The sequence below is a fragment of the Macrotis lagotis genome, chromosome 2 (genome assembly GCF_037893015.1).
Source record: "Macrotis lagotis isolate mMagLag1 chromosome 2, bilby.v1.9.chrom.fasta, whole genome shotgun sequence".
Taxonomy (NCBI): Eukaryota; Metazoa; Chordata; class Mammalia; order Peramelemorphia; family Peramelidae; genus Macrotis; species Macrotis lagotis.
In genome coordinates, this window is record NC_133659.1 from 195786853 (window position 1) to 195813318 (window position 26466).

Below are 26466 nucleotides of genomic sequence, written 5' to 3' on the forward strand. Positions count from 1 at the left end.
CCTGGCGGCCCCCCGGCGGCTAGCGGCCCATCCCGCCCGCCCGCCGCCCCTGCCCCGCCGGCCCCCGCGCACAGGCTCGGGCCCGGCCACCGCCCGCCCTCCTCCCCCCTCCTCCTCCTCCCCTCCCTCCTCCTCCTCCCCTCCTCCTCCTCCCCCCCCTCCTCCTCCGGCAGACAGCCCGCAGCCCCCGCCCCGCGCAGCCCCGCTCCGCCGGCGCCCCGCGATTGTCTCAGCCCGCCCGCCGGCCCCCCCTGCAGGCCGCGCCGCGCAGTGCCGACCCCTCCCCTCCCTCCTCACGCCCCCACCCCGGCGGGTCCCATCACGCGGCTTAACCAGTCTCCTCCGGACAGTGCCCCGGCCCTCAGACCAGTTCAAACCCACACCCAGACTCTACCGGGCTGGTCCAGCTCTGAGGGACCTTCCTGTGGCTGGGAGGGCGGTCTGTCCATCCAGCCACCCATTCCTCCATTCATTCAATCCAAGCTTGGATTCTGACCATTTTAGGCCAAAATTTGCTTAGCTTTTATTCTCTTCCTCATCCGAAGACCCAGCCTAAGACTATGTCTTTCACTCATTCCAAGGCGAGGGTACCTACTTTCCTCCTAATCCCAGATCACCTAGCACAATTCACTTCCTTCCCCTTGTCTGTCAGTCTATCAATTTTTCTCTCTCTTCGATCTGATGAGAAACCTAAGGCCCAGGGAAATAAAGTGACAAGAACTAGCAAAATGATTGGCATTTATATAGCATTATAACATTTGCAAAGCACTTTCCAAAGGTCATTTAATTTTTACAAAAGTTCTCTGAGATAAAGGCTACATTATCCCATTTCACAGAGGAAAATTGAAGTGAAGTTAAATGACTTGCCCAGTGTCACACTGCTAGTGAGTATCTGAATTGAGATTAATTCTCATTTCCTGATTTCAGTTCAGCACCCTGTCCACTGTACCATCAATTTACTGCTTAGTGAAGGAACAACTACAAATCCAAGTCCTCTGATTCTAGAGAGTTCCAAACTCACCATTCCAGTGGTTCCAAACTACTACTTTTCTCTTACAGGTTCTTTTTACTCCTATAACTAATAAGCTCACATGCTAGCACATGGGTGAATTTTTATTTATTTTTATTTTTTAGGATTTTGCAAGGCAAATGGGGTTAAGTGGCTTGCCTGAGGCCCACAGCTAGGTAATTATTAAGTGTCTGAGGCCAGATTTGAACTCAGGTACTCCTGACTCCAGGACCAGTACCCTATCCACTACACCTAGCCACCCCCCCCCACGGATGAATTTTGATGAAACTGCAGATTGATCATATCACTCAGGAAAACAACATGGAAATGCCTGTGCCCCCAAAGTCACAAAACTGTAAATACTCTCTGACTCAGGGCTACCACCACATTCCTGCAAAATTTATAGTAGCTCTTTTTGTTATAGCAAAAAACTGGAAACAAACAAGATGTCTATCAAGTAGAGAATGGCTGAGCAAATTGGGATACAATAATGCAATGATCTGTTAATTATACCAGAAGAAATGTTGAAAGGGACAGTTTTAGAGAAACCTAGGAAGAGTCATGACTGGACAGAGTGAAATACATCAAACAATATACAATCATGCAAAATAAGAAGTAAATAATCACAAAAAAATATTATAATATAAATGAAATGGGGCAACTAGGTGGTGTAGGGCATAGAATGCCAGGCCTGCAGTCAGGAAGACCCGACTCAGGCAATTACTAACTACATCATGCTGGGCAAGTCACTAAACCTTATTTGCTTCAGGTTTCTCATCTGTAACATGAGTTGGAGAAGGACATGGCAAACCACTATAGTATTTTTGCCAACTAAATCCCAAATGGGGTCATGGAGAGCTGGACACAACTGAACAACAACAAAATACAATAAAATTTTAATGAAAAACAGCTTTGAAAGACTTAAGAACTCTGATCAATGAAATACCAACCATGATTACAGAGGAGGTCATTGATGAAGCAAGGTTTACATCTTTCTGGAAGAGATGGATTTAATATGCAAAATAAGAGATGCATTTTTGGGTAAAGTCAATGTGAGAATGTGTTTTGACTATGCATATTTGTTTCAAGGGCTGTATTTGTTTTCTTTTCTAATGGGATATGAGAAAGAGCAAGACTAGGGATAGGGTATCCCCTCCTCTCCCCCCCCCACCAAAAAAAAAAGAAGAAAAGAAAGACAATTACTGATGCATTTTTTAAAACATACAGAAGAGAAAAGGTTTGGAAGGAAATAGGGAATTAAGATATCTTTGAAAGTAATATGTTGAATTTATTATATATATTAAAAATAAAATTATATATAATAATACCAAGAGCTAGCATTTACGTAGTGCTTTTAAGTGTGCAAAGCACTTTATAGATATTGCTTTTGATCCTAGGAGGTAGGTGCTATTATTATTCTCATTTTATAGATAAGAAAACTAAGATATTGGTTAAGTGATTTGCTAGTGAGCTTATCAAGCCTTAATTTGAAATGGTATCTTCCTGACTTCAGACCCAGTGTTCTTTCTATCCATTGTGCCACCTAGCCGCCTACAAGTTGAGAACATTTTTAAAAAGAATTCACATTATATATCACTTTAAATTGTGCAAAGTGCTTTCTTAATTATATCTGAGGTATGTATTATCTGAGGTATTATTATCCATATTTTATAGATTAAGGAAATTCAGGTCCTGGGTGGTTGAATGACTGATTTATGAAGGGAGCACTGAGCCCAGGGTCAGAAAGACCTTAGTTCAAATCAGTTGTTTGGCCCCAGCAAGTTGATGAACCTATCTTTTCTGCCTTTGTTTCCTCAACTGAAAAATAGCATCTATCTCTCAGAGTTGTTGTGAGGAGCAAATGAAACAATGTTTGTGAAGCTTGTAGCATTGTGCCTGGGACACAGTAGATGCTTCATAAATGTTTCTTTATTTTCTTTTATTTCTTTCCTCCTTCCATCTTTCCTTACTTGCTTCTCTCCCTTCCTTCCTTCCTTCTTTTCCACTCTCCTTCCTTCTTTCTTTCCTTCCTCTTCTCCTTTCTTCTCTCCTTCACTCCTCCCTCCCTTCTTTCCTCCCTCCCTTCCCTCCTTCCTTTCTACTATATTTCCCTTTTCCTTCCCTTACTCCCTCTCTCCTTCCTTTTTTTCTTTCTTTTCTCCTCTTTTTCTTCCAGCTAGAAAAGAGTAGATTCTAGATTCTGATTTAAACCTAGCGCTCCATTCCCTACACTATGTGACTACTAGAATTCCATACTTTTGTCTTCCTCTAATTTTCATCAATGTGGTCTTTATTACAAATTATTCTCTTGGTTCTGCTCACTTTCTGCTCAGTTCATTTGGGTCTTATTGTATCTCTTTGGAACCATCTTTTATCTCATTTCTTAGAGCATAGAAACATTCTATTACAGTCACATACCACATTTTGTTCAGTCATTCTCCAACCCTCTCAGATTCTATTTTTTTAACCCCCACCCCCACCCCACCCCTTTCAGGAGTAAAAAGTTTGTTTTTCTTGGGATTCTTCCCTCCCTGGTCTCTCTGTGAAGTTTGATGTCTTTCTATACAAAAATGTATTTGTGTATGTGTGTGTTCAATCCTTTGTTCATCTCAAATGGAGAAGTTTATCCAATGCCCATCCCCTATCATTTTACTCCATCTTCAAGCATCTCAGTTATGAAAAATGACAAGTTCCAATCCACCTCTCCCAAAATACTCCTTGAAGACATTAAAATTATTATAAGAACTTTTTTCTTATTAGATATTCATCATCATACAAGCCCTTCTAATTTCTCAAGTAAATTTACTTTTCTGTGTTTCTCTTTCTTCTTTTTAAAGTTTTTTTGTTGCTCTGGTCATTTCATTTGAAACACTTGAAAGTCCTCTATTCCATTGAAGATCTATTTCTTTCCCTGTAGGATAGTACTCAGTTTTGCAGAGTAAATTATTCTTAGTTTCAATTCCATATTTTTGCCTTTTAGAATATTGTATGCTAACATCTCCTCTTATTTATATAAGGAGTTTCCAGGTCAAATGCAATCCTGACATCAGTTCCTTGGATGCTTGAAATATTTTTTCTTTGATATGATATTTCTGGAATTTTTTCTTTTAGGGATTCTTTCAGGAAGACATTGATAGATCCCTTTTGCATACACCTTGCCCTCTGATTCTAACAGATATGAGCTTTTTTAAAAAATTTTTTTGGTTTTTGTAAGGCAATGGTGTTAAGTGACTTGCCCAAGGTCATACAGCTAGGTAATTGTTAAGTATCTGAGGTCACATTTGAACTCAGGTCCTCCTGACTCCAGGGCGAGTGCTCTATCCACTGTGCCACTTAGCTACCCTCTTTTTATTTCTTAAATCATAATTTTCAAGGAGTCCAGTGATTCTTAAATGAACTCCCCTTGACAGTTTATAGGTCACTTGTTTTTGATATCAGAAATTTTATATCAACTTTTTTTTACTTTTCAATATTTTAGTTTTGCTCAAATATTTTTTGCTTTCCAAGGAATCATTGATTTCAACTTAGTCTATTCTAATTTTCAGGGAGTGAGTAAGGGTAACCACTCTCCCTTCTGAGATATTTATTAGTCCAGTTCTGTCTTTTGGAGCATGTATTTAATTTTTTAAATTTCTTGTTTCATTCCTTCTAGGTAGTAATATAGTCCTTGTAAAAAATCCATTGTTTTCCTTTGAATCTCTGCTTGCAGATGTTTATGGAGTTAGTTTCTCTTTCTACACTGAATTTTTGGACATCTCTAGAGCTGCAATGATTGTATTAGTTGGTACCTACTTGTTGTTTATTCATCTCTCTGGCTTTAGTTTATGAATTAGGGCAGATTAGACTTTGCTGTGCTTTTTTTGTTTTGTTTTGTTTTGGGGTTTGTTTTTTTTTTTTTAGGTTTTTGCAAGGCAAATGGAGTTAAGTGGCTTGCCCAAGGCCGTACAACTAGGTAATTATTATAAAGTGTTTGAGACCGGATTTGAACCCAGGTACTCCTGACTCCAGAGCCGGTGCTTTATCCATTATGCCACCTAGTCGCCCCGTTCTTTTTTTGTTTTTAGATTTTAAGTGACTTGTCCAGCTAAGCAATTATTAAGTGTCTGAAGTGAAATCTGAACTCAGATCCTTCCTAGCTGACTCTATCCACTGTGCCACCTAGCTCCCCCTCTTGTGCTTTCAGTCTGGGATGTGCAGCTATACCTATTCTCTCTGAAGATAGCCTTGGAGCCTATTTATTTAAACTTCACCTCTGAGGGTGAGGCTCTCCTGGATTTTTGAGGTACTGAACAATGGATCTTTAGGGACTTCTATGACACTCAGGACAGAGAATCAGAGATGTTGTAGCTGACCTGGACTGAGTTCTCATTCACCCACACTGGTTGTTGCTGTTCTTGGTCCCAAATTGTTTCCAACCATCTTGGAGCTTTTTGATCATCCTGTGACTTTTTCCACTCTTGTTGTCTCTAGACATAAAGCCTTGTTTGTAGTTTATACATTTCCCTGGCCAGTAGTGTATATTGAGGGTGGGAGGCAGTGGCTTCTTTGTGTGCGGTAGGAGACTAGGAGAGGGAGAATATGGCTTTGTGGGTGGTCCCTTTTCCCATTGCCTATGTACTTTTGGCTGACATTTTATGTCATTCTAGACTGAAAGGAGACACCTATCTTGGTTTTAGTTTGAGTGTCTTGATTATTGTTTGGTGTGATTTGACTTTCAGGGGTTTTTTTTTCAGCTTAAAGATAGATGTTGGATCTTGCTGTTTTTATTTAGGCAGTCAGCTTGTTTGGAAATTAATTTGCTAGAAGATATTTTTTCAAAGAAGATTTTAGTTATTTCGAGTTTTACAAATTTTCCCCCCAATCTTACTTCCCTCCCCACCACAGAAGGCAATTTGCCAGTCCTTACATTGTTTCCATGGTATACATTGATCCAAATTGAATATGATGAGAGAGAAATCATATCCTTAAGGAAGAAACAAAAAGTATAAGAGATAGCAAGATCAGACAATAAGATATCAGTTTTTTTTCCCCCTAAATTAAAGGTAATAGTGATCTTTGTTCAAACTCCACAGTTCTTTCTCTGGATACAGATGGTATTCTCTATTGCAGACAGCCCCAAATTGTCCCTGATTGTTGCACTGATGGAATGAGCAAGCCCATCAAGGTTGATCATCACCCCCATGTTGCTGTTAGGATGTACAGTGTTTTTCTGGTTCTGCCCATCTCGATCAGCATCAGTTCATGCAAATCCCTCCAGGCTTCCCTGAATTCCCATCCCTCCTGGTTTCTAACAGAACAATAGTGTTCCATGACATACATATACCACAGTTTTTTAAGCCATTCCCCAATTGAAGGACATTTACTTGATTTCCAATTCTTTGCCACCACAAACAGGCTGCTATGAATATTTTTTGTACGAGTGATGTTTTTACCCTTTTTCATCATCTCTTCAGGGTACAGACCCAGTAATAGTATTGCTGGATCAAAGGGTATGCACATTTTTGTTGTTTTTTGGATGTAGTTCCAGACTGCACTCCAGAAAGATTGGATGAGGCCACAGCTCCACCAACAATGTATTAGTGTCCCAGATTTCCCACAACCCTTCCAACAATGAGCATTGTCCTTTCTGGTCATTATTGGCCAGTCTGAGAGGTGTGAGGTGGTACCACAGAGATACTTTAATTTGCATTTCTCTAATAAGTCATGATTTGGAGCAATTTTTCATATGACTATGCATTATTTTGATTTCCTCAGCTGTAAATTGCCTTTGCATATCCTTTGACCATTTGTCAATTAGGGAATGACTTGATTTTTTTTTAAAATTTGACTCAGTTCTCTGTATATTTTACAATTTTCCCCCCATTCTTGCTTCCCTTCCCCCCCTCCCCACAGAAGGCATTCTGTTAGTCTTTACATTGTTTCCATGGTATATATTGATCTCAGTTGAATGTGATGAGATCATATCCTTAAGGAAGAAAAATAAAGTTTGAGATAGTAAAATTACAAAATAAGATAAGTTTTTTTTTCTTAATTTGAAAGTAATAGTCTTTGGTCTTTGTTCAAAGTCCAAAATTCTTTCTTTGGATACAGATGGTATTCTCCACTGCAGATAGCCCAAAATTGTCCCTGGTTGTTGCACTGATGGAATGAGTAAGGCCATCAAGGTTGATCATCACCCCCATGTTGCTGTTAGGGTGTACAGTGTTTTTCTGATTCTGCTCATCTGGCTCAGCATCAGTTCATTCAAATCCCTCCAGGCTTCCCTGAATTCCCATCCCTCCTGGTTTCTAATAGAACAGTAGTGTTCCATGACATGCATATACCACAGTTTGTTAAGCCATTCCCCAATTGAAGGGCATTCACTTAATTTCTAATTCTTTGCTACTACAAACAGGGCTGCTATAAATATTTTTGTATAAGTGATTTTTTTTTAGTTTTTTTTTTGGCAAGGTAGTGGGGTTAAGTGGCTTGCCCAAGGCCACACAGCTAGGTAATCATCAAGTGTCTGAGGCCAGATTTGAAATCAGGTACTCCTGACTCCAGGGCCGGTGCTCTATCCACTGTACCGCCTAGCCGCCCCCACAAGTGATGTTTTTACCCTTTTTCACAATCTCTTCAGGGTATAGACCCAGTAGTGGTATTGCTGGATCAAAGGTTATGCACATTTTTGTTGCCCTTTGGGCATAATTCCAAATTGCTCTCTAGATAGGTTGAATGAGTTCACAGCTCCACCAACAATGTATTGATGTCCCAGATTTCCCACATCCAACATTGATCATTGTCCTTTCTAGTCATATTGGCCAGTCTGAGAGGTGTGAGGTGGTATCTCAGAGATGCTTTAATTTGCATTTTTCTAATAAGTAATGATTTGGAGCAGTTTTTCATATGACTATGGATTGCTTTGATTTCCTTAGCTGTATATCTGTATATAGCCTTTGCATATCTTTTGACCATTTGTCAATTGGGGAATGGCTTGTGTTTTTGAAAATTTGACTCAGTTCTCTGTATATTTTTAGAAATGAGTCCTTTGTCAGAAATACTAGTTGCAAAAATTGTTTTCCATTTTACTACATTTCTTTTGATCTTGGTTACAGTGGTTTTGTCTGTGCAAAAGCTTTTTAATTTAATGTAATCAAAATTATCTAGTTTGTTTTTAATGATGTTCTCCATCTCTTCCTTGGTCATAAACTGCTTCCCTTTCCATTGATCTGACAAGTAAACTATTCCTTGATCTTCTGGTTTGCTTATAATATTGTTTTTATGTCTAAATCCTGTATCCATTTGGATCTTATCTTGGTACAGAGTGTGAGGTATTGGTCTAATTTAAGTTTCTTCCATACTAACTCCCAATTTTCCCAACCATTTTTTTTTTTAGGTTTTTTTTGTAAGGCAAATGGGGTTAAGTGGCTTGCCCAAGGCCACACAGCTAGGTAATTATTAAGTGTCTGAGACTGGATTTGAACCCAGGTACTCCTGACTCCAGGGCTGGTGCTTTATCCACTGCGCCACCTAGCCGCCCATCTCCCCAACCGTTTTTATCGAAGAGAGAGTTTTTATCCCAATAGCTGGACTCTTTGGGCTTATCAAACAACAGATTACTATAATCATTTCCTGCTACTGCACCTAGTCTATTCCACTGATCCACCACTCTATTTCTTAGCCAGTACCAGACAGTTTTGATGACTGATACTTTATAATATAATTTTAGATCTGGTAGGACTAAGCCACCTGCTAGAAGGCATTTTTAAGATTTATAAAGCAATTTTCGCACAAAATCCTGTGAGGTGGGAAGTGCAAGTGTTGTCTCCATTTTGTAGATGAGAAAATTGAGACTTAGAAAGATAAAATGAGTTTGTATTAGAACAAAAACAGGGATCTCTCCTTACTCCAAGTCCAATACTCTTTCCATAACATACCATTCTTTGAATAAAACTGCTTGACCAACAAGGAAGCCATCTGCAATCCAGTCCACATTTTCCTGTCCACCATTATGAGACTGCCAGATACTGTTCTGATGGAAAAATCTCCCCATAACACATCTTCACCAAGCAGTACATACCTTCCCTGCTCTTCTTTTCTAAATTTATGTGGAAAAGCCCTTTCTCTCCCATCCAGTACATTCTGCACATCCCAGTTCATTCTTGGCTTTAATCTTCCATTATCATCCACACATATTTACCTAGTGTCTGAATCAAAGGGATTTATTGCCTCCCTTACTCCTAAGCCCTCCCATTGCTCCCTCATTTATAGATTCTCTCCTTTCTCTCATCCCAATGCCCCCCACTGTTTAACAGACAACCCTATCTCTTTTCCCTCCTATTTTTCTTCCTTCCCATTCAACCCTCTCCCTTCTGCTCTTCTCTCTCCTTTTTATTCTTCATTTCCTCCTTCCCATTTCATCTCATTCCATATGATTTCTTCAATCCTATCCCCCTTTCCCATTCTATCCCCTTTCCCTTTCTACACTACACCTTCTATCCTATCCACTCCTTTTCATGCTATTTCTCTCCTTCCAATTTCACCCTCTTCCTCCCATCCCATCTACATCCTCTCTCCTATTCCTAATCCTATCATTACTTTCTTTACATTCTCTCCCCACTCCCAATCACCACATCCTTACCACCCTCACCCAGATATGTGGGGCCCGAGGTTGAATGGGGCTTTACTACTAGGGAAAGGAGGAAGACAAACAAATAAATAAAAATGACTCACAGAGATATTAACCTAGTTATTCCTCCTTCAAGTTTCTCCAGTTCCAGTTCCTCCACTGACCACTACACTATAGAAATATCAGTCTCAAAAGTTTTCCCAGGTCAGGTCCTTTCCATATCCTAATTCTTCAATCATAGAAGACAGAACCATATGGTATATCGAGTCCAATTCATTTATTGGGGTCCATTTTTTTCTAAGAATTATGACAAAATCAGAAGAATCTGTGTCAGAGGCAGCACAGCAAAAGAAGCCTGGATTTGGAATGGCTTGTCTGGCCAGGTTCAATCATGCCTTTCTTCCCTCCCCCCTCCACACACAATAAGAGTGATTTCAGGGGTCAAGGGCAGGTGGATATAGCCAGTCGAGAGAAGGAAGGTCAAAGAGGGCAACAAACCCAAGTAAAAGAACAAGGCCTTCCTTCAGAGTCAAAGGGAGGAAAGAGAGGAAGTATTTATTTATTCCTCTTCTTCAAGGGGCGGGCGATTCCTTTTGAAAAAGCCAACCTGGAAAAGCAGAAAAGCAGGAGAAAATAGAATCATTGAACATTCAGTCTTAGGGGTCATCCAACATTTTATAGAAAAGGAAAAGAGATTCAGAATGGGGCTGGTTCAGATTCAAGTCAAGAACTAGGTCATTGAGTACAATTATTGCCTCATTGGTTAGAGGAGGAAACTCAGACTAGCAAGGGGAGGTGAGCTACCAAAGTCTCAGCATAGCTAAAATTCAACTCAGGTCTAGAGTCTTTAGTCCTTCTTTAACTCTCCTGGAGAGTGGAATAGAAACAAGAGAATATAGATCAGGGTAGTTTCATGGTCTTGTCTCCCTCATAGGCTTGGGAGCTCTTGGAGAGATGTTTTCTTTGATAGAGTTAAAAACCAGTCTACTTCCAAGTACTGATTCTAAGATTTTAAATACAGGATAAACAAATAAAGGAATGGAAAACAGAATCTACGTCCTAACTATCCTCTTAATTCTATCTCCACCACCTCCCAGTCACCCTTCCCCTACCACTGGTTGTTCTGTCCTGTCCAATTCTTCATGACCCCCTTTTGAGGTTTTCTTGGCCAAGATACTGGACAGGTTTGCTGTTTTCTTCTCCAATTTATTTTACAGAAGTCAAAATTGAGGCAAACAGTACTAAGTGACTGGTCCAGGGTCTAAGTAAGTGTCTAAGACCAAATGAACTTGGAAGAACAAATCTGTTTGAATCTAAGGCTTGGCACTCTGGGCACCACCTAGCTTGCCCTACTAAAACCTCAGCAAAACTAGGAAGTAGGCCAAAGTTGCCTATGTCCACTTATCTCTTTCCCCCTTTTCATTACTTTCAATCAAACAATCAACAAAAATTTATTAAGTGCCAGACACTGAGGATACAGAGAAAATGTGAACACTGTCCTCACACTCAAGGAGTTTATATTCTATTTTGGGACACTCTCTCCTGATTCTCCTCCTGAATCTCCTTTGCCGTATCTTCATCAGGTCATACCTAGTTACAGTGGGCATTCTACAGCACTCTGTCCTGGGCTCTCTTCTCTATCTACAATACTTAACTTGGTGCCCTCATCAAATCCCATGGATTCAATTATCATCTCCATTCTGATGTTTCTTAAATGTATTTATCGCTCTAAATCTCTCTTGACCTTCTTTCTCATAATTTCAACTGCATATTGGACATCTCAAACTGGATGTCCTTTAGACATTTTAAACACAACTTATTCAAAACTGAACTCGTGATCTTTTCCCCAAAATTTTCCCTTTTGTTGTCAAGGAAACCACTATCATTCTAGTCCTCCAGGCTCACAACTAGGTGTCATCCTCAACTGCTCATTCTCACTCTCCACATCCGATCTGTTGTCAAAGTCTGCTAATTTGACCTTCAAAATCTTGAATTCTACCCCCTCCCCTTCTGCCCTCTGACACTGCCACCATTTGCCCTCTGGTTAGTCTCCCTGCCTAAAGTCTCTCCCCACTTCCCTCCAGTCTATCAGCTGTCAAAATAATCTTCCTAAAGTAATCACTACCCAATAAATTCTAGTGGTTCCTGACTTCCAGGATAAATACATACATGTATATATGTATATACATGTATGTATGTATATATATTCATATTATGGGAAGTATAAAATCCTCTGTATAGCTGTATATATATATATATATACATGTATGTATGTACATATATTCATATTATAGGAAGTATAAAATCCTCTGTATAGCTTTGAAATCCTGTATAACCTGTACCTCAACTCCTTTTCAGACTGCTTACATCTTACCCTGTGATTCAGTGATGCTGACCTTCTTTCTGCCCCTTGAATAAGACACTCCAACTTCTGACTGGGAAGTAGATGGGAAAGCCAGGCTGTGGAGGCCACTCAAGCAAGTTTGGGGTTGAGAGGTCAATTTTGGCTAAAATAACCTGAGCTCTGAAGAACCCTTGAGCTGAAAGCTTCCACGGAACTCTGATTTGATAACACAACTGCATCATTCTTTGGTCTCACTATTCGATAAGCCCTATTTCCAAACTTCTTGACCTGGCTCACATCCTGCTGGGTTAATTTCTGCCCATAACAAAGTTACATCATTGTTTTTACTCTGTATGTTAATTTTGTGGTTTTCTTCTATAAGAACTGTTTAATGTTTTCAATAAACTGGCTCTGTCAGTTGTCCTGCTGACAGTCCCCACCTGTGTGTTAATGTGTTTTCTTTTCTCTCCTGAGTCAAATCTATCCCCTGATGAACAGGGGAACTCAACACCAGGCCTGGAGTCAGGAAGACTCATTTTCCTGAGTTCAAATCCAGCTTCAAACTCTTACTAGCTGTGTAATTCTGGACAAGTCATTTGACCCTGTTTGCCTCAGTTTTCTCATCTGTAAAATGAGCTGGAGAAGGAAATGACTAGTCACTCCAGTATCTTTGCTAAGAAAACCCCAAATGGGGTCTAACAAAGAGTTAGACATGACTGGAATGTCTGAACAGTATTTTCCTCGACTATTCCCTGTGTTGTCCTTCCTCACCTCTGCCTCTTGGCTTCCCCGGCTTCCTTCAAGTTCCAGATAAAAAACTCCACCTTTTATGGGTAACCTTTTTCAATGCCTCTTAATTCTAGTGTAATCCCTTTGTGGATTATTTCCATTTTATCTTGTGGATAGCTTGTTTCTACCTAGTTATTAGTGTGTTGTCTCCTCATTAGACTGTGAGCTCTTTGAAAGCAAAGACTATCTTTTACCTTTGCTTTATCCCCAAAGCTCAGCATATTGTGTGGTACACAGTAAGTGCTTAATAAATGCTTATTGACTGTCATTTTCTAACAATTTCCTCACCCTTTTAGGTGCAAGAGTTCTCTAACTAGTCCACTTCTCCCCACTGCCACCTGTCCAGTCAGTTGTCCACAAGCCTTTATTAAGCCTTTATTAGTCAGCTCAGTGGTGCAATGGGGTAACCAGAGACATCTGCTTGAGTTCAAATCCAGCCTCAGACACTCACTAGCTGTGTGACTCTAGACAAGCCACTTCACCTGTTTGTCTCAGATCCCTCATCTGTAAAAATGAACTGGAGAAGGAAATGACAAACAACTCCAGTATTTTTGCCAAGAAAACCCCAAATGGGGTCATGAAGAGTTGGACACAAATCAAACAACAAAACAACAGTGTGAGTCCAGGGAAACAAAGTTACACACCCCCTGGGATGACTTCAATAAGTCAATTCAATAATAATGGAAAGCAAAGTCAGTCTCTGCCCTCATTCATTCAAACAAAGGTTATTAATAACTTGACATAACTGTCCCCTCCTCCTCTCCTCTCCCTCTACACACATATGTGATTTCAGAAAAGATAGGAACCCCCAGGAGAGAACAGCATGCATTATAAAGTACTGTATCCCTAGGATCTGGGAATTCTTTTGTAGATCTTCTCAGATCTCATTGCACCTATAACTGGGCAATTGCTCACTCCAACAATAGACTCCAGCCCCCCTTGGGTAAGCCTTACCTTCCACATTACAAGGATGAACAAGGCCAGCAAAAGTAGACCAGCTATCACACCCACGACCACCCACCAGGTAGGAATCTCCCTTTCTTCCAGGAGTACCCGAAGCAGCTCAGTCTCCACCTGTGTGTACAACCCCCAACTCCATTTCAGAAACACCTAGTGGGGCAGAGGCGTAGTGGTTCCCCAGGATGGTGGAGACCTTTACTCCACATTTTGGTAAACACATCCCTCACAGCCCTCTGAATCCCCCTAAGGATAGGCTCCTGGTCCCCACCTCCTCTCCATCCTCTTGGGCCTAGCTGCTACACTTCACCCTCCTGAACTAACCAGGACATTTCCATGAGGCAGGTTCTCAGCAGGCACGTTGTAAGGCAGCCCAGAGACGTTGAACCAGGCTTTAGACTGTAAGGTAAACTGTTCCATGGGTCTCTAGTGTGGGAAGGTTAAGGAAGAAAGGGGAGGTAAGGAAATATTGCCCCCTAGCATGAATCTGAGCACCCTTACCCATAGTCACACATCAATATGACTCATGTACATCTCTTGAACTCTTTCTAGAACCCAGCAGTCCAGGACTGGTGCCCTGCTGTCGGCTCCATTCCCCCTCCCCCCAGGTACCTTGAGGAGGCTGGGCATCCATAGCATGGTGGATATGGTGACCATGGCCCTCTGGCCTCGCTCCATTTGCTTCAGCTCACACTCCACCCGGGTGCAAGGCCAAGTATCGCAATTCTGCCAGGATATGGCCAACCATCAGGTTATCTCTGTTCCCTGCTCCAGCTCTCTCATCCCCTTCCCTCCCAGGCAAAAAATGAGGGCGTTCATTATTTTCCAGAGACTTGAAATGTACATTGATAGCCCTTTAAAGTTTTCCAAGCCTCCATGGACATTGCCACCCCTGAACTGCCCAACAATCCTACAAGGCTTTTTATTTTACAAGAAAAGCACCAAGGCTAAGAAAATGTTGAGAAGAATGGATTTGCTCAGGATCACATAGTAAATGTCTGAGGTGGAAGTTGAGGGTGAATTTCCCTGACTTCAAGCTCAGAAGTCTATCTATGTGGACTCTACATGTTCATGTATATATACACACACATATGTAGACATAGAGACACAAAAATATAAAAAGAAGTGCCCATGAGGATACCCTTACTGGCAGACACTGCCAGAGGCATTTGCACTGAAGGTCCCTTGAGGGCAAGTGTAATGTCTTAGATCTCTTTGTATCTCTCAAAATGTTTCATGAAGAAACATAGAACTGAGAAGCAGAAAGGACCTTAAAGTTCACTTATTCCAATTCTTTAGGGCAGCTTGGTGATCCAATGGATAGAGCCTAGAGTCAGGAAGGCCTGGGATCAGATTTGCTCTCAGGTTTTTACTAGCTATGTGACCCTGGGCAAGTCACTTAACCCTCCTTGCCTCAATTTCCTCATCTATAAAATGAACTGGAGAAAGAAACAGCAAACCACTTCAGTATCTTTGCCAAGAAAACTTCAAATGGGAGTTATGAAGTTAGACATGAATGAAATGATTGAACAACAACATTCCTACGTATTGATTTTATAGATGGGAAACTGAGACCTGGATAGATGTGACATTGAAAATTACACAGATAGTATGGAACAGAGGTGTCCTCTGACTCCAAATCCAAATCCAAATTAAGAAGTATTTATTGATCTCCTTTCCCCAGCTCCTCCATGACAACTTTCCCCATTTACATGGTTCTCAGATCTTACATGGAGAACCCAGACCACCCACAGACCCTATCACAACAGGTTATCATCATTAGACACACTCAGGGGAAAGGCTATTTTGAAAGAATGACAGTAAATGAATAAAAGAGTTGAGCACAGGGCTTCCTCCCCAAGTGGTCCTGTCCTTGTTCCCAACCAAGGGTGTATATATATATATATATATATATATATATATATATATATATATATATATATATATATATATATATATATGTATATGTATATGTATATGTATATGTATATGTATATGTATATGTATATGTATATGTATATGTATATGTATATGTATATGTATATAGATAGATAGCTCACCAGGTGTATTGGTTCTTGGAGCCCAGAAGGCCCTAGATGCTCTGGAATAAGAGCACTTCTCTTCTCTCGTTCATGCTGGAAAGGGTGGTTGGGGGTAGATCTGGGAGCAGGTGTAGGTTGCCCAACTTTCAGCTGCAGAGGTGAAGGCATAGCTGTCCTCAAATTCTATGTGCTGAACAAATTTTCCTAATCTCCCTAGATAGCAATACTCCCATCTCCCCTTTCTCATTCTCACCCAGAGGAATATCTGGCTTTCCATTCCCTACCTGAATAGTGCTCCCTTCCTCACTTTTTCCTACTTGAATTTAGGGGAAGTTTTGTCTCTCTCCTCAAACCTCCCTTCAGTCCTTGTACATGCATTTTGAATGAATTCTGGGACAGCCTATCCTGTCCTTCCTTCCCTCTTTCCTTCTTTCCTCTTTTTCCTTTACTTAGACTTCTTTCTGTGTGATCTCAGGTCTCTCTTAATTCCAATCTACCAGGAATCTGCCCTGGGCATTCCCTTTCTCTACCCACCTATTTCCCACCTCACCCCTGCCCCAATCCTGCCGTCCCTGTAGATTCTTACATTGAGGGGGTTGGGAGGAGGCTGAACAGAGCATTGGAGGCCCCCTTTGGTCTGAACACCCAATACGTAGAGCAGGTCATCAGTTTGGGAATGGCTAGGGAAGTCTATCCAAAGCTGAAGTCCAGTCACTGTCCCTGGGCCCTGATTGTGGAGCTTGTGGAGAAGGAAGATAGGGTGTCAAACATGGGGCTCCCAGTTCCCTTCCCTGATGACATCACCTTGTACCTCCACTTCATCCCCTTTTATCCATACCTGGGAGACCACAAGTTGAATACGGTGAGGTTGTTGTTTTTCCCAGCTCATCCTCTAATCACATTTTACTCAGCTGCTACATACCTCAAATGCATGTTCCACCTTGGGAGTGTCTTCCATTTTGTAGGTACTCCTGTCTATAGGTATTAGGTCCCCATTCTCTGGGGTCACCTCAGGGGGAGGGGAGAGCACCAAGGCAGCGGGGAAAGAATTCCTGCCAGATAGCAGAGTCCCTCTTTCTTTGACATATATTACCCTTTCTTCCCATTCCATCCCTTCCTCCCATTCCCTCTCTCTCTTTCTCTTCCATCCCCTTCCTTCCCATTCCAATCCTTCCCTCCTATAGTTCCCTCCCTCCCATCCCAGTTCCCTCTCTCTTGTCCTACCCCCCTTTTTATCAACTTTCCCTCCCCTCAAAGACCCAATGCCTCCTTCTCCAGACTTAGTCTCCTTACCCAAACAGCTCGACATGTGCTTTGGCCCTCACTGGAACTTCCAGTTGCAAAGCTTCGCTGTTGGGATTTTGACTATTCTTGCTGTTGAGGGAAAGGAAAAAGGAGATGGAGGGGAGAAAGATATGAAGCCTAGGGCACTACTGGGGTCTTGTGGTGATGGAGAAAAGTAGGACAACTTCCCTGGAGACATATCTGGCTTCCTTGAGGTTTAAGGCTACACAGTCACAGGTGACTAAGAACACAGAGGTACTTAACTTGTACAATAGACTGTTGAAATAGGTTTAAACTTTGATACCTAGGAGACTAAAACTTATCCCTGAGAAACAAAGGGAATTCACTTTTTCCTTGGAGGAAGTAAACTAGATTGCTGATGAGCCCTCTTGCCTGGAATACAGAGGCAGCAAAGAAGAGGAAAGAGCACTGAATTTGGAGGCAGGAGACCCAAGTTCTAATCCTGTCTGTGTGATCATAAATCACATACTCCCTGGGTATCAATTTCCTTATCTATAAAATGAAAGACTTAAACCAGATGAACTCTAAGGTCTCTTCTAGCACCAATATTTTATGACCTCTAGAAATTCACTCTACTTAAAAATTTTTTTTTATTTATTTATTTAAGGCAATGGGGTTAAGAGCCCAAGGCCACTCAGCTAGGCAATTATTAAATGTCTGAGGCCGGATTTGACTCCTGACTCCAGGGCCGGTGCTCTATCCACTGAGTCACCCAACTGCCCCCAGAACTTTGACTCTAAATAAATATATCAGTATTTTTCCAATGTGGCAGGGATAAAGGCAGGGAAGTATAGAATAGGGCAGCCTAATTATCTTAAAATATATTTTGATACATTTTATTTCCCCCCCAAATATATGTCAAAACAATTTTTTTAACATTATAAAAAGTTTTGAATTCCAAATTCTAACTCTCCCTGCTTCCCTTCTGCTCCCATTCCTGGAGATGGTAAACAATCTGATACAGGTGATACATGTTCAATCATATCCTCATTACCTCTTCATCTGCAGCATAAAGGAGACACTGTCCCCAGCTTCTTCCAGGTTTCCCACACTCATCAGCATAAGAATTCCCATCTGGAAAGGCAAAGAAGGGCATGACCCCCCCATTCCAGACTAAAGGCTATAAAAGTCTTAGAACCCCTGGTTTCTGGCACAGACTAACTCCTCCCCTCCCCCCTCTCCCTGTCACCTATTATCTCCTATAGCCCTGCCATGCCATGCCCCTTTACCCTAGCATCCTTCTTCATGGGATTGCCCAGTTCACATAGAACCAATTGACTTTCATTCTCCTTCTTCTGTATACAAAGCAGTTTCTCAAAGTTCTATGAAGAGGAGACAGGGAGGGATTTGAATTCATTGGTTTCATTTGGGCTAGCAAACCAGAATAGTAAATACCTTTCAGGCTCAGAGTGACCCATGGTGCCCGAGAAGGATAGAAGCAGCTTCAGATTGCCCTCACCTTGACGTCACTTAGTGCTTGCATGAAATGGGCACCTGGGGGTAGATATACTGCCAGCTCAGCCTCATAGGCACCCTCACCCTCATTGGAAGTGTCCACTTGCAACTCCAACACATTGTCTGCCCCAATTAGGAGTGGAGAACCTTTTCTGGAGGAAGCCCAGGGAGAGCAAAGCTGGTATCATGGGCCAGTTAAGGGGCATCAGCTATAGTCATGTAGACAGGATGGAGCACAAATGGCATCCATAGTGTATGGGGGAGGGAGAAGGAGATGGAGACTGGGCTTTGGGAGTGTGAGCCTTGTGGGATGGGTTTCAGGGAAAAGGAGATAAGGGAAGATGGAGAGAAAAATTGGAGGCCAGAGATGTTCAGATGATTCATCCAAGGTCACAAGGGGCAAAGGCTGGATGAGAATATCAGATCAGGTTGGGGAAAAGGTCTGCTCACATGCTGGCAGTGAGTTGCAACTGGGGCACGCAAAGATCATCTTCCCCACAGTCCAGGATGATACGAGTCTAGAAGGAAAGTTGCCACATCAGGAGTTTGGGTTCAGGATGGAATAATTTTCCCATTCTACTTCCTATATCTCATTATCCCCAATTTTGACTGGCATCCTCAGTCTCATCTTCATTTTCTTTTCCTTTTTTTTTTTCTTTTTTTAAAAATTTTATTTATTTAAGGCAATGGGGTTGAGTGACTTGCCTGAGGTCACACAGCTAGGTAATTATGGTTTGTGAGGCCAGATTTGAACTCACATCCTCTTGACTTCAGGACCTATGCTTTATCCACTGAGTCACCAAGCTATCCCTTTCACTTTCCTTTTCTATCACCTACTTTCTCATAGTCCCACCTGGCTCTCAGACTGGCCACCCTCTTACCTGCTTCTGTACGTGAGTGTCTCCATTCAGCACAAGGGGCAGGGGGCCTTCAGCCCCCTGCTTCCTTAGGGACACATTAAGGCTGAGCACAATAGGGCTCAGCTTATCCCGAAATTCATTCTCATCCTGGAGGTAAGATAACAGGAGTGGAGAGTAAGGAATACCCAGCCTCCCAAGGCCTCCCCCTTATCAAAGATTCCTCCCTTTATCTTGAAATTCCTACTTTCATTTCCTTATATCACCAAGCCCAGCCTTTACTTCAGGGGGCCAGGGTAGAAAAGCTCAGTGACAGTAGTGGCAATGTCAAGAATGGGTTATTAGCATTTTTTAAAGTTACCATTACAGTTATTTTCATCAATTTAAGATGAACTGAAATTCTCTAGTGGGCATTTGGTACAATGTCATTATTGAACAGGACCCTACTGAAAATATTTTGTTTTTCTAATGAAAATATTTGACCTGGTACTCTTCAAACTTCAACCCAATCTTGTCCCTACTCTACCCTCAAGAAGGCCTTGGTGTCATGGCAGAGAGGGTCCTGTCCACTGTCTAGTTCTAATTCTAGAGTGGCACTTGATTGCAGAGAACCCAGCAATAACACCCTCCGGCCCTGTCGTGGTTTCAGCCGGTCCAGTTGCAGTTCAGCATTTATACCTGGGCACAAGAGAAAGGGGAGGGGAGGGAGAGATGAGCTAATGCATAGGCAAGCCCATCAGGTGTGCTCCCAAAATTTGGGCAGGGCTACTCACGAAGCTTCTTTGGGATGTTGTGCCCAGTGACACTCACACACATCTGGATACTGAAACTGGGGGAGGGAAGAGGAAAGATTAAGCATTGAAAACCTCAGGCTAAACTCATTACTCTCATGGATCCTGCATCTGTTCCCTCTCCTCCTCACCAGGTGACTGCATCTTTGGTCTTTGGGTTGGGAAGTTCACAGTTCTTCACAGCGGGGTTCAGTACCTCTGGCACCACTAATTGGACAGCAGCCAACACCACCGGCTGGGCCCTGGGGAAGATGCATCAGAATCATATGCCCCTCTTGTTGGTTAGTTGTTGTTCAGTTGCATTTGACTCTTCGTGACCCTATTTGTTTTTTTTCGGCAAAGGTATTGAAGTGGTTTGCCATTTCTTTCTCCAGTTCATTTTACAGATGAGGAGACTGAAGCAATCAGGACTAGTCCAAGTTCATACTGCTAGTAGGTGTTTAAAGTCAGATTTGAGCTCAGGTCTCTTTCTGATTCCAGGCCTAGTGTTTTATCCAACTTTACCCCCATCTAGTTCATATACCTCTTTATCCCTACCCTAATGTAGCCCCTGTAAATATATATTTCTCAAGAGAGGCAAAGAGATCCCTTATGGGAACTGCTCCATGCCAATGCTCACCTATACACGACTACTTGACTGGCTCCAAATGCTCCCACCAGCAGGTCTGTGGGTATAAGAGATAAGGTCAGAAATGAAAATACTATACATCATGTCATATTCTCCTCCCTTCATTAGCTTGGAAGCTCTTTTGGATTTCTTATTTACTCTTATCCTTCTCCTTTGTGGAAATCTGGGCTAATAAAACTAAATAATTAGGGATCCTGATATAGGATTCAGCTTAGAGAAAAAAAGGCAAAATGAAGAGGTCTGGAGACTATGAAATAAATGGTAGATCTAAGTGTGGACACCAGGATTGAAAGATTTCTAGCTACAGCGCTCTCTGGCATTGGGAGGCAGTGTCTGAAGAATTCTCTTACCCAGTTTGGGTCTGTCCCAAGAATGTTCACACTAGATTAGAATAGAAACAGCCTAAGTAGGAAAAAGGCAGGCACCTGGGTATCCATTATCATCAATGTCGATGACCCCTTTCAGGGCAAAGCCAAAGCCAGAACCTTGGTGGAAAGGGCTATCAAGAATCTGCGAAGGACGTGGGCTCAGGCCATCATCCTGTCCTTGGAATATAAACACTCGGCCCTGTCCATTAGGGCCCCCAAATGGGGCACCTACTGCTATATCTGAGAAAGGAAAGAGGAGCAGATATTGTATCTTCAACTCAGAACCAAGGTTTACTCTTCTTGCTCTTCTCTTCCTCTGCTTCCTCCTCCCTTATCTCCTCCTCCTCCCCCTCCCTTACTTCCTCCTCCTCCTCCTCTCCTCTTCCTCCTCCCCTTTCTCTTCCTCCTCTCTTCTACTTCTTTCCCCTCCCCTCCTCTTTCTCTACTTCTTCCTCCTCCTCCTTCTCCCCTTCCACCTCCTCCTCCTTTTCCTTCTCCTCCCTTTTCTCTTCCTGCCTGTGACCTCACCATTGTACCCATCTTGATCCAGATCACCAAGGGGAGCAATAGCTGAGCCAAAGTGCCCATATAACTCGCTGCCAGTCAGATGCTTGGGAGTGGCCAGTGTGTGTGGGGATCGCAGTTGTAGGTAGATATATACCCGCCCGACTTCTGCCAGTTTTCGGTTAGCTCTCTGCTCCATGAAGAGTGGGGCACCTACCAGCAGGTCATCTCTCCTGTCACATGGTGTGCATTGTTACCCCAAAGAGGAGGACAGGACACTGACCCTACAGGGGTGGGGGCTATGGAAAGCATCTGAACTCAATCCTGGTCTCTTTTTGAGGCTTTTTGAAGAGCTAGATATAGTAATGCCTAGTAGGATAGAGGGATTCCTGGTCTCCTCACCCATCCCTGTTGATGTCAGTCACAGCCACCGTGTGTCCAAAATAGGATGCGACCTGTATGGAAGGAGATGTGTATTACATTCCAGGTTTTCTATCTCCTTTTTCAGCTCAGGGCACTCCAGATAGTCCTCACCGTCTGGCCACCCCCCCTTCTCCTGTCCAGTGGCTGTGCATAGGCCCAGACTCTCCTCCCATCCATGTCCTGCCTCCTTCCACCAGCCCAAATCTCTTCTGCCCCATCCAGGTTCCCTCTTCCTCCAACCTGCTCTCCTTGAAGCAAATTCATGATGCTGTAGTTCTGGTAAAAAATCTCCACCTGTGGGAATGGTAGGGCCTCAGTTTCACAGGAGACAAAGATGGTTTTCTGGGGAAATTTGGGGACTGGCAGGCATCATGAAGGGTCCTTTTGGCCATTGTGAAGAACCTAGCTAATTGTGAGGGATCCCCTTAACCACTAGTCCCACTGTGGAATGATCTGGCAATAGAAAGGAAGGGAAAGGGGGAAAAATTTTAAAGTCATTCTGGAGTGGTGGATTGAGAGGATTGGGGGGAAATTGAATTGGGAGGGGGGGCAATTGTGATGGGATTGGGAAACCTGAGGGACTCACCGCTCCCAGCGTGGTGCTCCAGTTGGGGACTCCCAGTACATATTCTGAAGAAGAATAGCCCAAGCCCTGAGCAATGTAGAGACAACCCCTTTCCCTGCGGTCCTTGAGGGCCACTTATCTAGAATTTTCTCTTTAGATCTTAGGGGCTTTGAAAAGTTTCCCTCTCAGGGCGACCTTCCTGTCCTCAACCAGAACCCCTCGGTGGAGGGAACTGTCTTACCTCTGTCTCTGGGGTTTTCATTAAATTCTCCCACGGCCACCGAGTACCCTGCGGACAGGGAGCATTCATTGCCTGGGAGCCATTCTTCCACCCCCTCACCCAGGAGGAAGGATGGATGAAAGGAGGAGGGAGTGGACCGAGTGCAGTCAGGATGATGGGAGCAGGAATGATGCGGGTGGTGAGCATGGTCTGGGGGAGAGGAGAGGCCCCCTACCCCGGTAGGCGTCCCGGTGCTGCGCCTCAAAGACGTCCATGCTCAGGCGCTGGGAGGGCACGGTCCTGAGGAGCGCCGAGGGGTTGTAGCTGGACACGATGTCGGAAAGCTGAGCCCGGGCTAGCAGACCTGGCGAGGGGCAACAGGCTGGGCCTAGGGTCGGTCCCTGCAGCCGGGGACCCAGCCGGGACTGGGGCGGGGGAGGATGGTACATCGGGGGGCCAGGTGGGGGGGGGGTCTCTCCTGGGACACATTGGGGGAAACCTCTAGTGTGATCAGAGACTGGAGAGGGGGAGCGGGGGAAGGGGCTGGCCGGGAAGGATGGGTGATACCTGTAAAATAGTAGCCTCCAGGAGCTCCCAGAACCAGCTCTCCAGACTAAAAGGGAAGCGCGGAAGGTGAGAAGGGCAGCTCCAGGCTTCCCCCCACCCCTCAATTCAAGAATCCAAATCAAGGTCTTGTGAATCCTCCCAGTTCTGATCCCTCTCATCTCCAGGCCCTGCACCCCCGTTCACCTGGGTTACCGTGGAACTGAACCCCACTTCGCAGTAGCGCAAGTCTTTGCCTGGGCCGGGAGGAAGAGAGATGCGTCAGGTCAGTTACCTGACGGGGGCGGGTCCAAGGAGGGGGCGTGGCCGCGTTAGGGCCCTCCCCGGAGGCGTGTCCACCCCGGGTGGGCCAATGGGCGGGCGGGCTCACGGTAGTAGTCTCGGTACTGCTGGCTCATGGCGTTTTCCCGGCACGGCGCGAACTCCACCCGGCCGCCGCTCCGGAGCTGGGCCACGAAGCAGCTCCCGACCGGAGTCTTTCCGGCCTCCTCCGTCAGCTCCAGCGCGTTCCAGTGCTGCCAGGGAGCGCAGGCCTGCGGAGGGCCCCGCGGCTGAGGCGGGGCCGCGGGGCTGGGGACCCCGCGCCCCCTCCTCCTTCCTCCTCCTCCCGCCCCGTGGTTCGCTCTGCGCCCACCAGGGCGCCTCTTCATGCCTGCGCCCATGCGATGCCCGAGCTTCAGCTGTTCCGTGTCGGCCCGGCGCCCTACCCATGCCCAACTGCGCCCCATCATTCCAAGACCCACTCTTGCCCAGTGCCCACCACAATGTAGTCCTTCCAACTGACAACGGATGCACCAAGCCCCTGGTTGGCCTTGAAGGTTTTGAAGGTGATGGAGCCCACCTTCCTGGTCTGATCCTCTGGAAGGGAGAGGAGGTTGAAGTAAGCAGGGACCACTTTTCATGGACTCTCTAGCCTTCCCTGCTCTCATTCTGGAGTCTGTCTATTGTTTCCTTCCTTTCCTGGATCCAAAACTCACCTAGGTCAAAGTTGAGGGGGCTGCAGGTAACCCCTTGGGTTGCCCAGGGACAAAGGAACACGCCTCCAGTCTTCACCCCTTGGGGGCTTACGGCCCATGGGGCTCCTACCACGATGCCTATGCTGCAGGCAGAAAAGGCCCTAAGCTGAGGTCATCCGGTCTGGATCACCCAAGAGGTTCAGGGACAGGAAAATGAGTCTGATCAAACACTGTGGGAAGATGCTGGGGTAGGAATTCACAGTCATGTAAGAGGAAAAGTCCAAGTTTAGGGATGATAAACTATGATTTTGATGTGTGCTGGAGAGTGTGATTTCATATAGAAAATCTTAGTTTCACCCTCAGGAGAATAAATATTGCCTGTCTTTGGTTTCTCTTCTTTTCCTGCCCAGACTGAATTCTCTTTAAGTATTCATGATGACCATAGCAAGTCCAGGGCCGCTTACTTAAGTCTGCTCTTCCAGACTAGGCTCTATAATGCTTCCCACCTTCTCCTCCCCCTCCTCCCAATACAAAACTTTATCTGTCATGTATCATACAAACTACTTCCCATAGAAACACAAACCCCCCCCCCCACCTGGCCCCCTGATGTACCATCCTCCCCCGCCCCAGTCCTGGCTGGGTCCCCAGCTGCAGGGACTGACCCTAGGCCCAGCCTGCTGCCCCTCACCAGTAAGGGCTAAAAGTGGGACTTCCCCCAGAGTTAGCTAAATTTTAACAAAGAGACTTCATTTACACTATGGAATTCAATGAAAGAATTTCCGATTCTGGATTAATAGGTAAGATGATCTCAATTGGTGAGATTTTGCCCTAATGTTCCTAAAGGTTTATGATTATTACCTATGTGTCCCTGTCCTCACTCCATGCTAGCGTGGCCCACAACTCACCCATCAAAGCTGTCTTGGTAGAAATCCAAAGCAAATCCAAAGTGGCTGCCATTGGGGCCTGTATAGATGGTTGGTTGTGCAGCATCCAAGTTCAGGGCCCAGGCAGAGGGAACATTACCAGACATCAGAAGTAGATGTGTCCATCTCAAGAGCCACAGAGCAGGCAGTAGGCAATGAATTCTAACCATCCTCCTCTTGCTGTTGATGTCCCCTGAATAGAACTATTTAAGACAAATTCTTCTTTTCTTCCAACCCCACCCTTGCTAACCTCAGGAAGTTGCTCTTTATCAAGCCAGCTCCCAAAATAACACTTTGAGTGACTGATCAGAACATTTTCATAACACTGCCCGCTGAGTCTCCTAGTTTGGCAGGTAAGAGAAACCTTCTCAGGAGATGAATGCATTGGACTGGGTTTCAGAACTGAGTCCCTTGGGAACTGTGGCACCCTATGGTTAGGGGGGCAAGACCTTAATTTTCCTTCAAGGGAAAATGCTTTTTACTTTTCCCTCCCCCCCCCTTCTCCCCTTGCCTAGCAGAAACAGGGTAGTATCAGTGGCAGCTGTTTCCTTGCTTCTTATTACTAATGATCATTACCACAGCTATGCAGTTAACCACAGTTCTGCAGCTTCCTCTAAGGAAATGGGGTTGGGTCGTTCAGCTCTTGCCTAGTGATTGGACATAGCACATCATGGGTAGTAGGTCCCAAGGCCTCTCATATTTAGTCTGCTCTAGTTGCTCAATAGAAGATAGTAAGGATGAATTAGAGTGAAGTGGAAGCATCGTGGAATGAGAAAGTGAGGGAAGCTCTCCAGAGCAGGACACAAAGTACTCTGCCCAAAAGAGGGAATGGGGCTAGATATGGCAGTAACTGAGGAAGCAGGACAAAGAGGAAAGTCAAAGGCAAGGAAGCGATGCCCATCCCTCCTGTATCTCTCTGCTCAATCCATTCATTGTGCCAACTGGAATCCCAGTTCTGTTGTTAGGCCAAACAATAAATTACTTTGTATGTCTTCTCGTGTGTGGTCCTTTCAGTTGTCTTCCATAAGCCCACATGAGGTTTTCTTGGAGTGGTTTGCCATTTCCTTCTCCAGTTCATTTTACAAATGAGGAAACTGAGGCAAAAAGGGTGAAGTGACTTGCCCAGGGTCACACAGCTAGTATCAGAGGTCAAATTTG

The 26466-nt window shown here is 44.0% G+C and overlaps 1 protein-coding gene across 1 annotated transcript; it reads right to left on the bottom strand.

Annotated features, from left to right (window-relative positions):
• Positions 1-9879: 9879 nt before the first annotated feature.
• ITGA2B (integrin subunit alpha 2b) lies at positions 9880-25698 on the bottom strand. Its single transcript, XM_074224301.1, has 30 exons — positions 25291-25698; positions 24407-24528; positions 24190-24287; positions 23800-23962; positions 23616-23665; positions 23433-23478; positions 23101-23229; positions 22887-22934; positions 22667-22710; positions 22321-22374; positions 22060-22112; positions 21682-21890; positions 21211-21393; positions 20777-20822; positions 20289-20399; positions 20140-20195; positions 19893-20044; positions 19391-19516; positions 18960-19027; positions 18514-18661; positions 18284-18376; positions 18049-18128; positions 17043-17123; positions 16672-16801; positions 16336-16488; positions 15768-15899; positions 14320-14433; positions 14032-14133; positions 13705-13824; positions 9880-10224 (listed from the first exon to the last, which is right to left on the bottom strand). Exons 1-30 carry the CDS (start codon positions 25476-25478, stop codon positions 10177-10179), a joined length of 3147 nt encoding a protein of 1048 aa, XP_074080402.1. The 5' UTR covers positions 25479-25698; the 3' UTR covers positions 9880-10176.
• Between the last annotated feature and the right edge of the window lie 768 nt (positions 25699-26466).

Excerpts from the sequence above, each read along its gene's own strand:
- ITGA2B (XM_074224301.1), bottom strand. The coding sequence starts at position 25,478 with ATGGTTAGAATTCATTGCCTACTGCCTGCTCTGTGGCTCTTGAGATGG. Across the intron at positions 20,400-20,776 it reads AGTCAAGTAGTCGTGTATAG|GGCCCAGCCGGTGGTGTTGG; the intron begins GTGAGCATTGGC and ends CATCTTCCCCAG. Across the intron at positions 17,124-18,048 it reads TTTATGCTGCAGATGAAGAG|CAAGAATAGTCAAAATCCCA; the intron begins GTAATGAGGATA and ends TTCCCTCAACAG.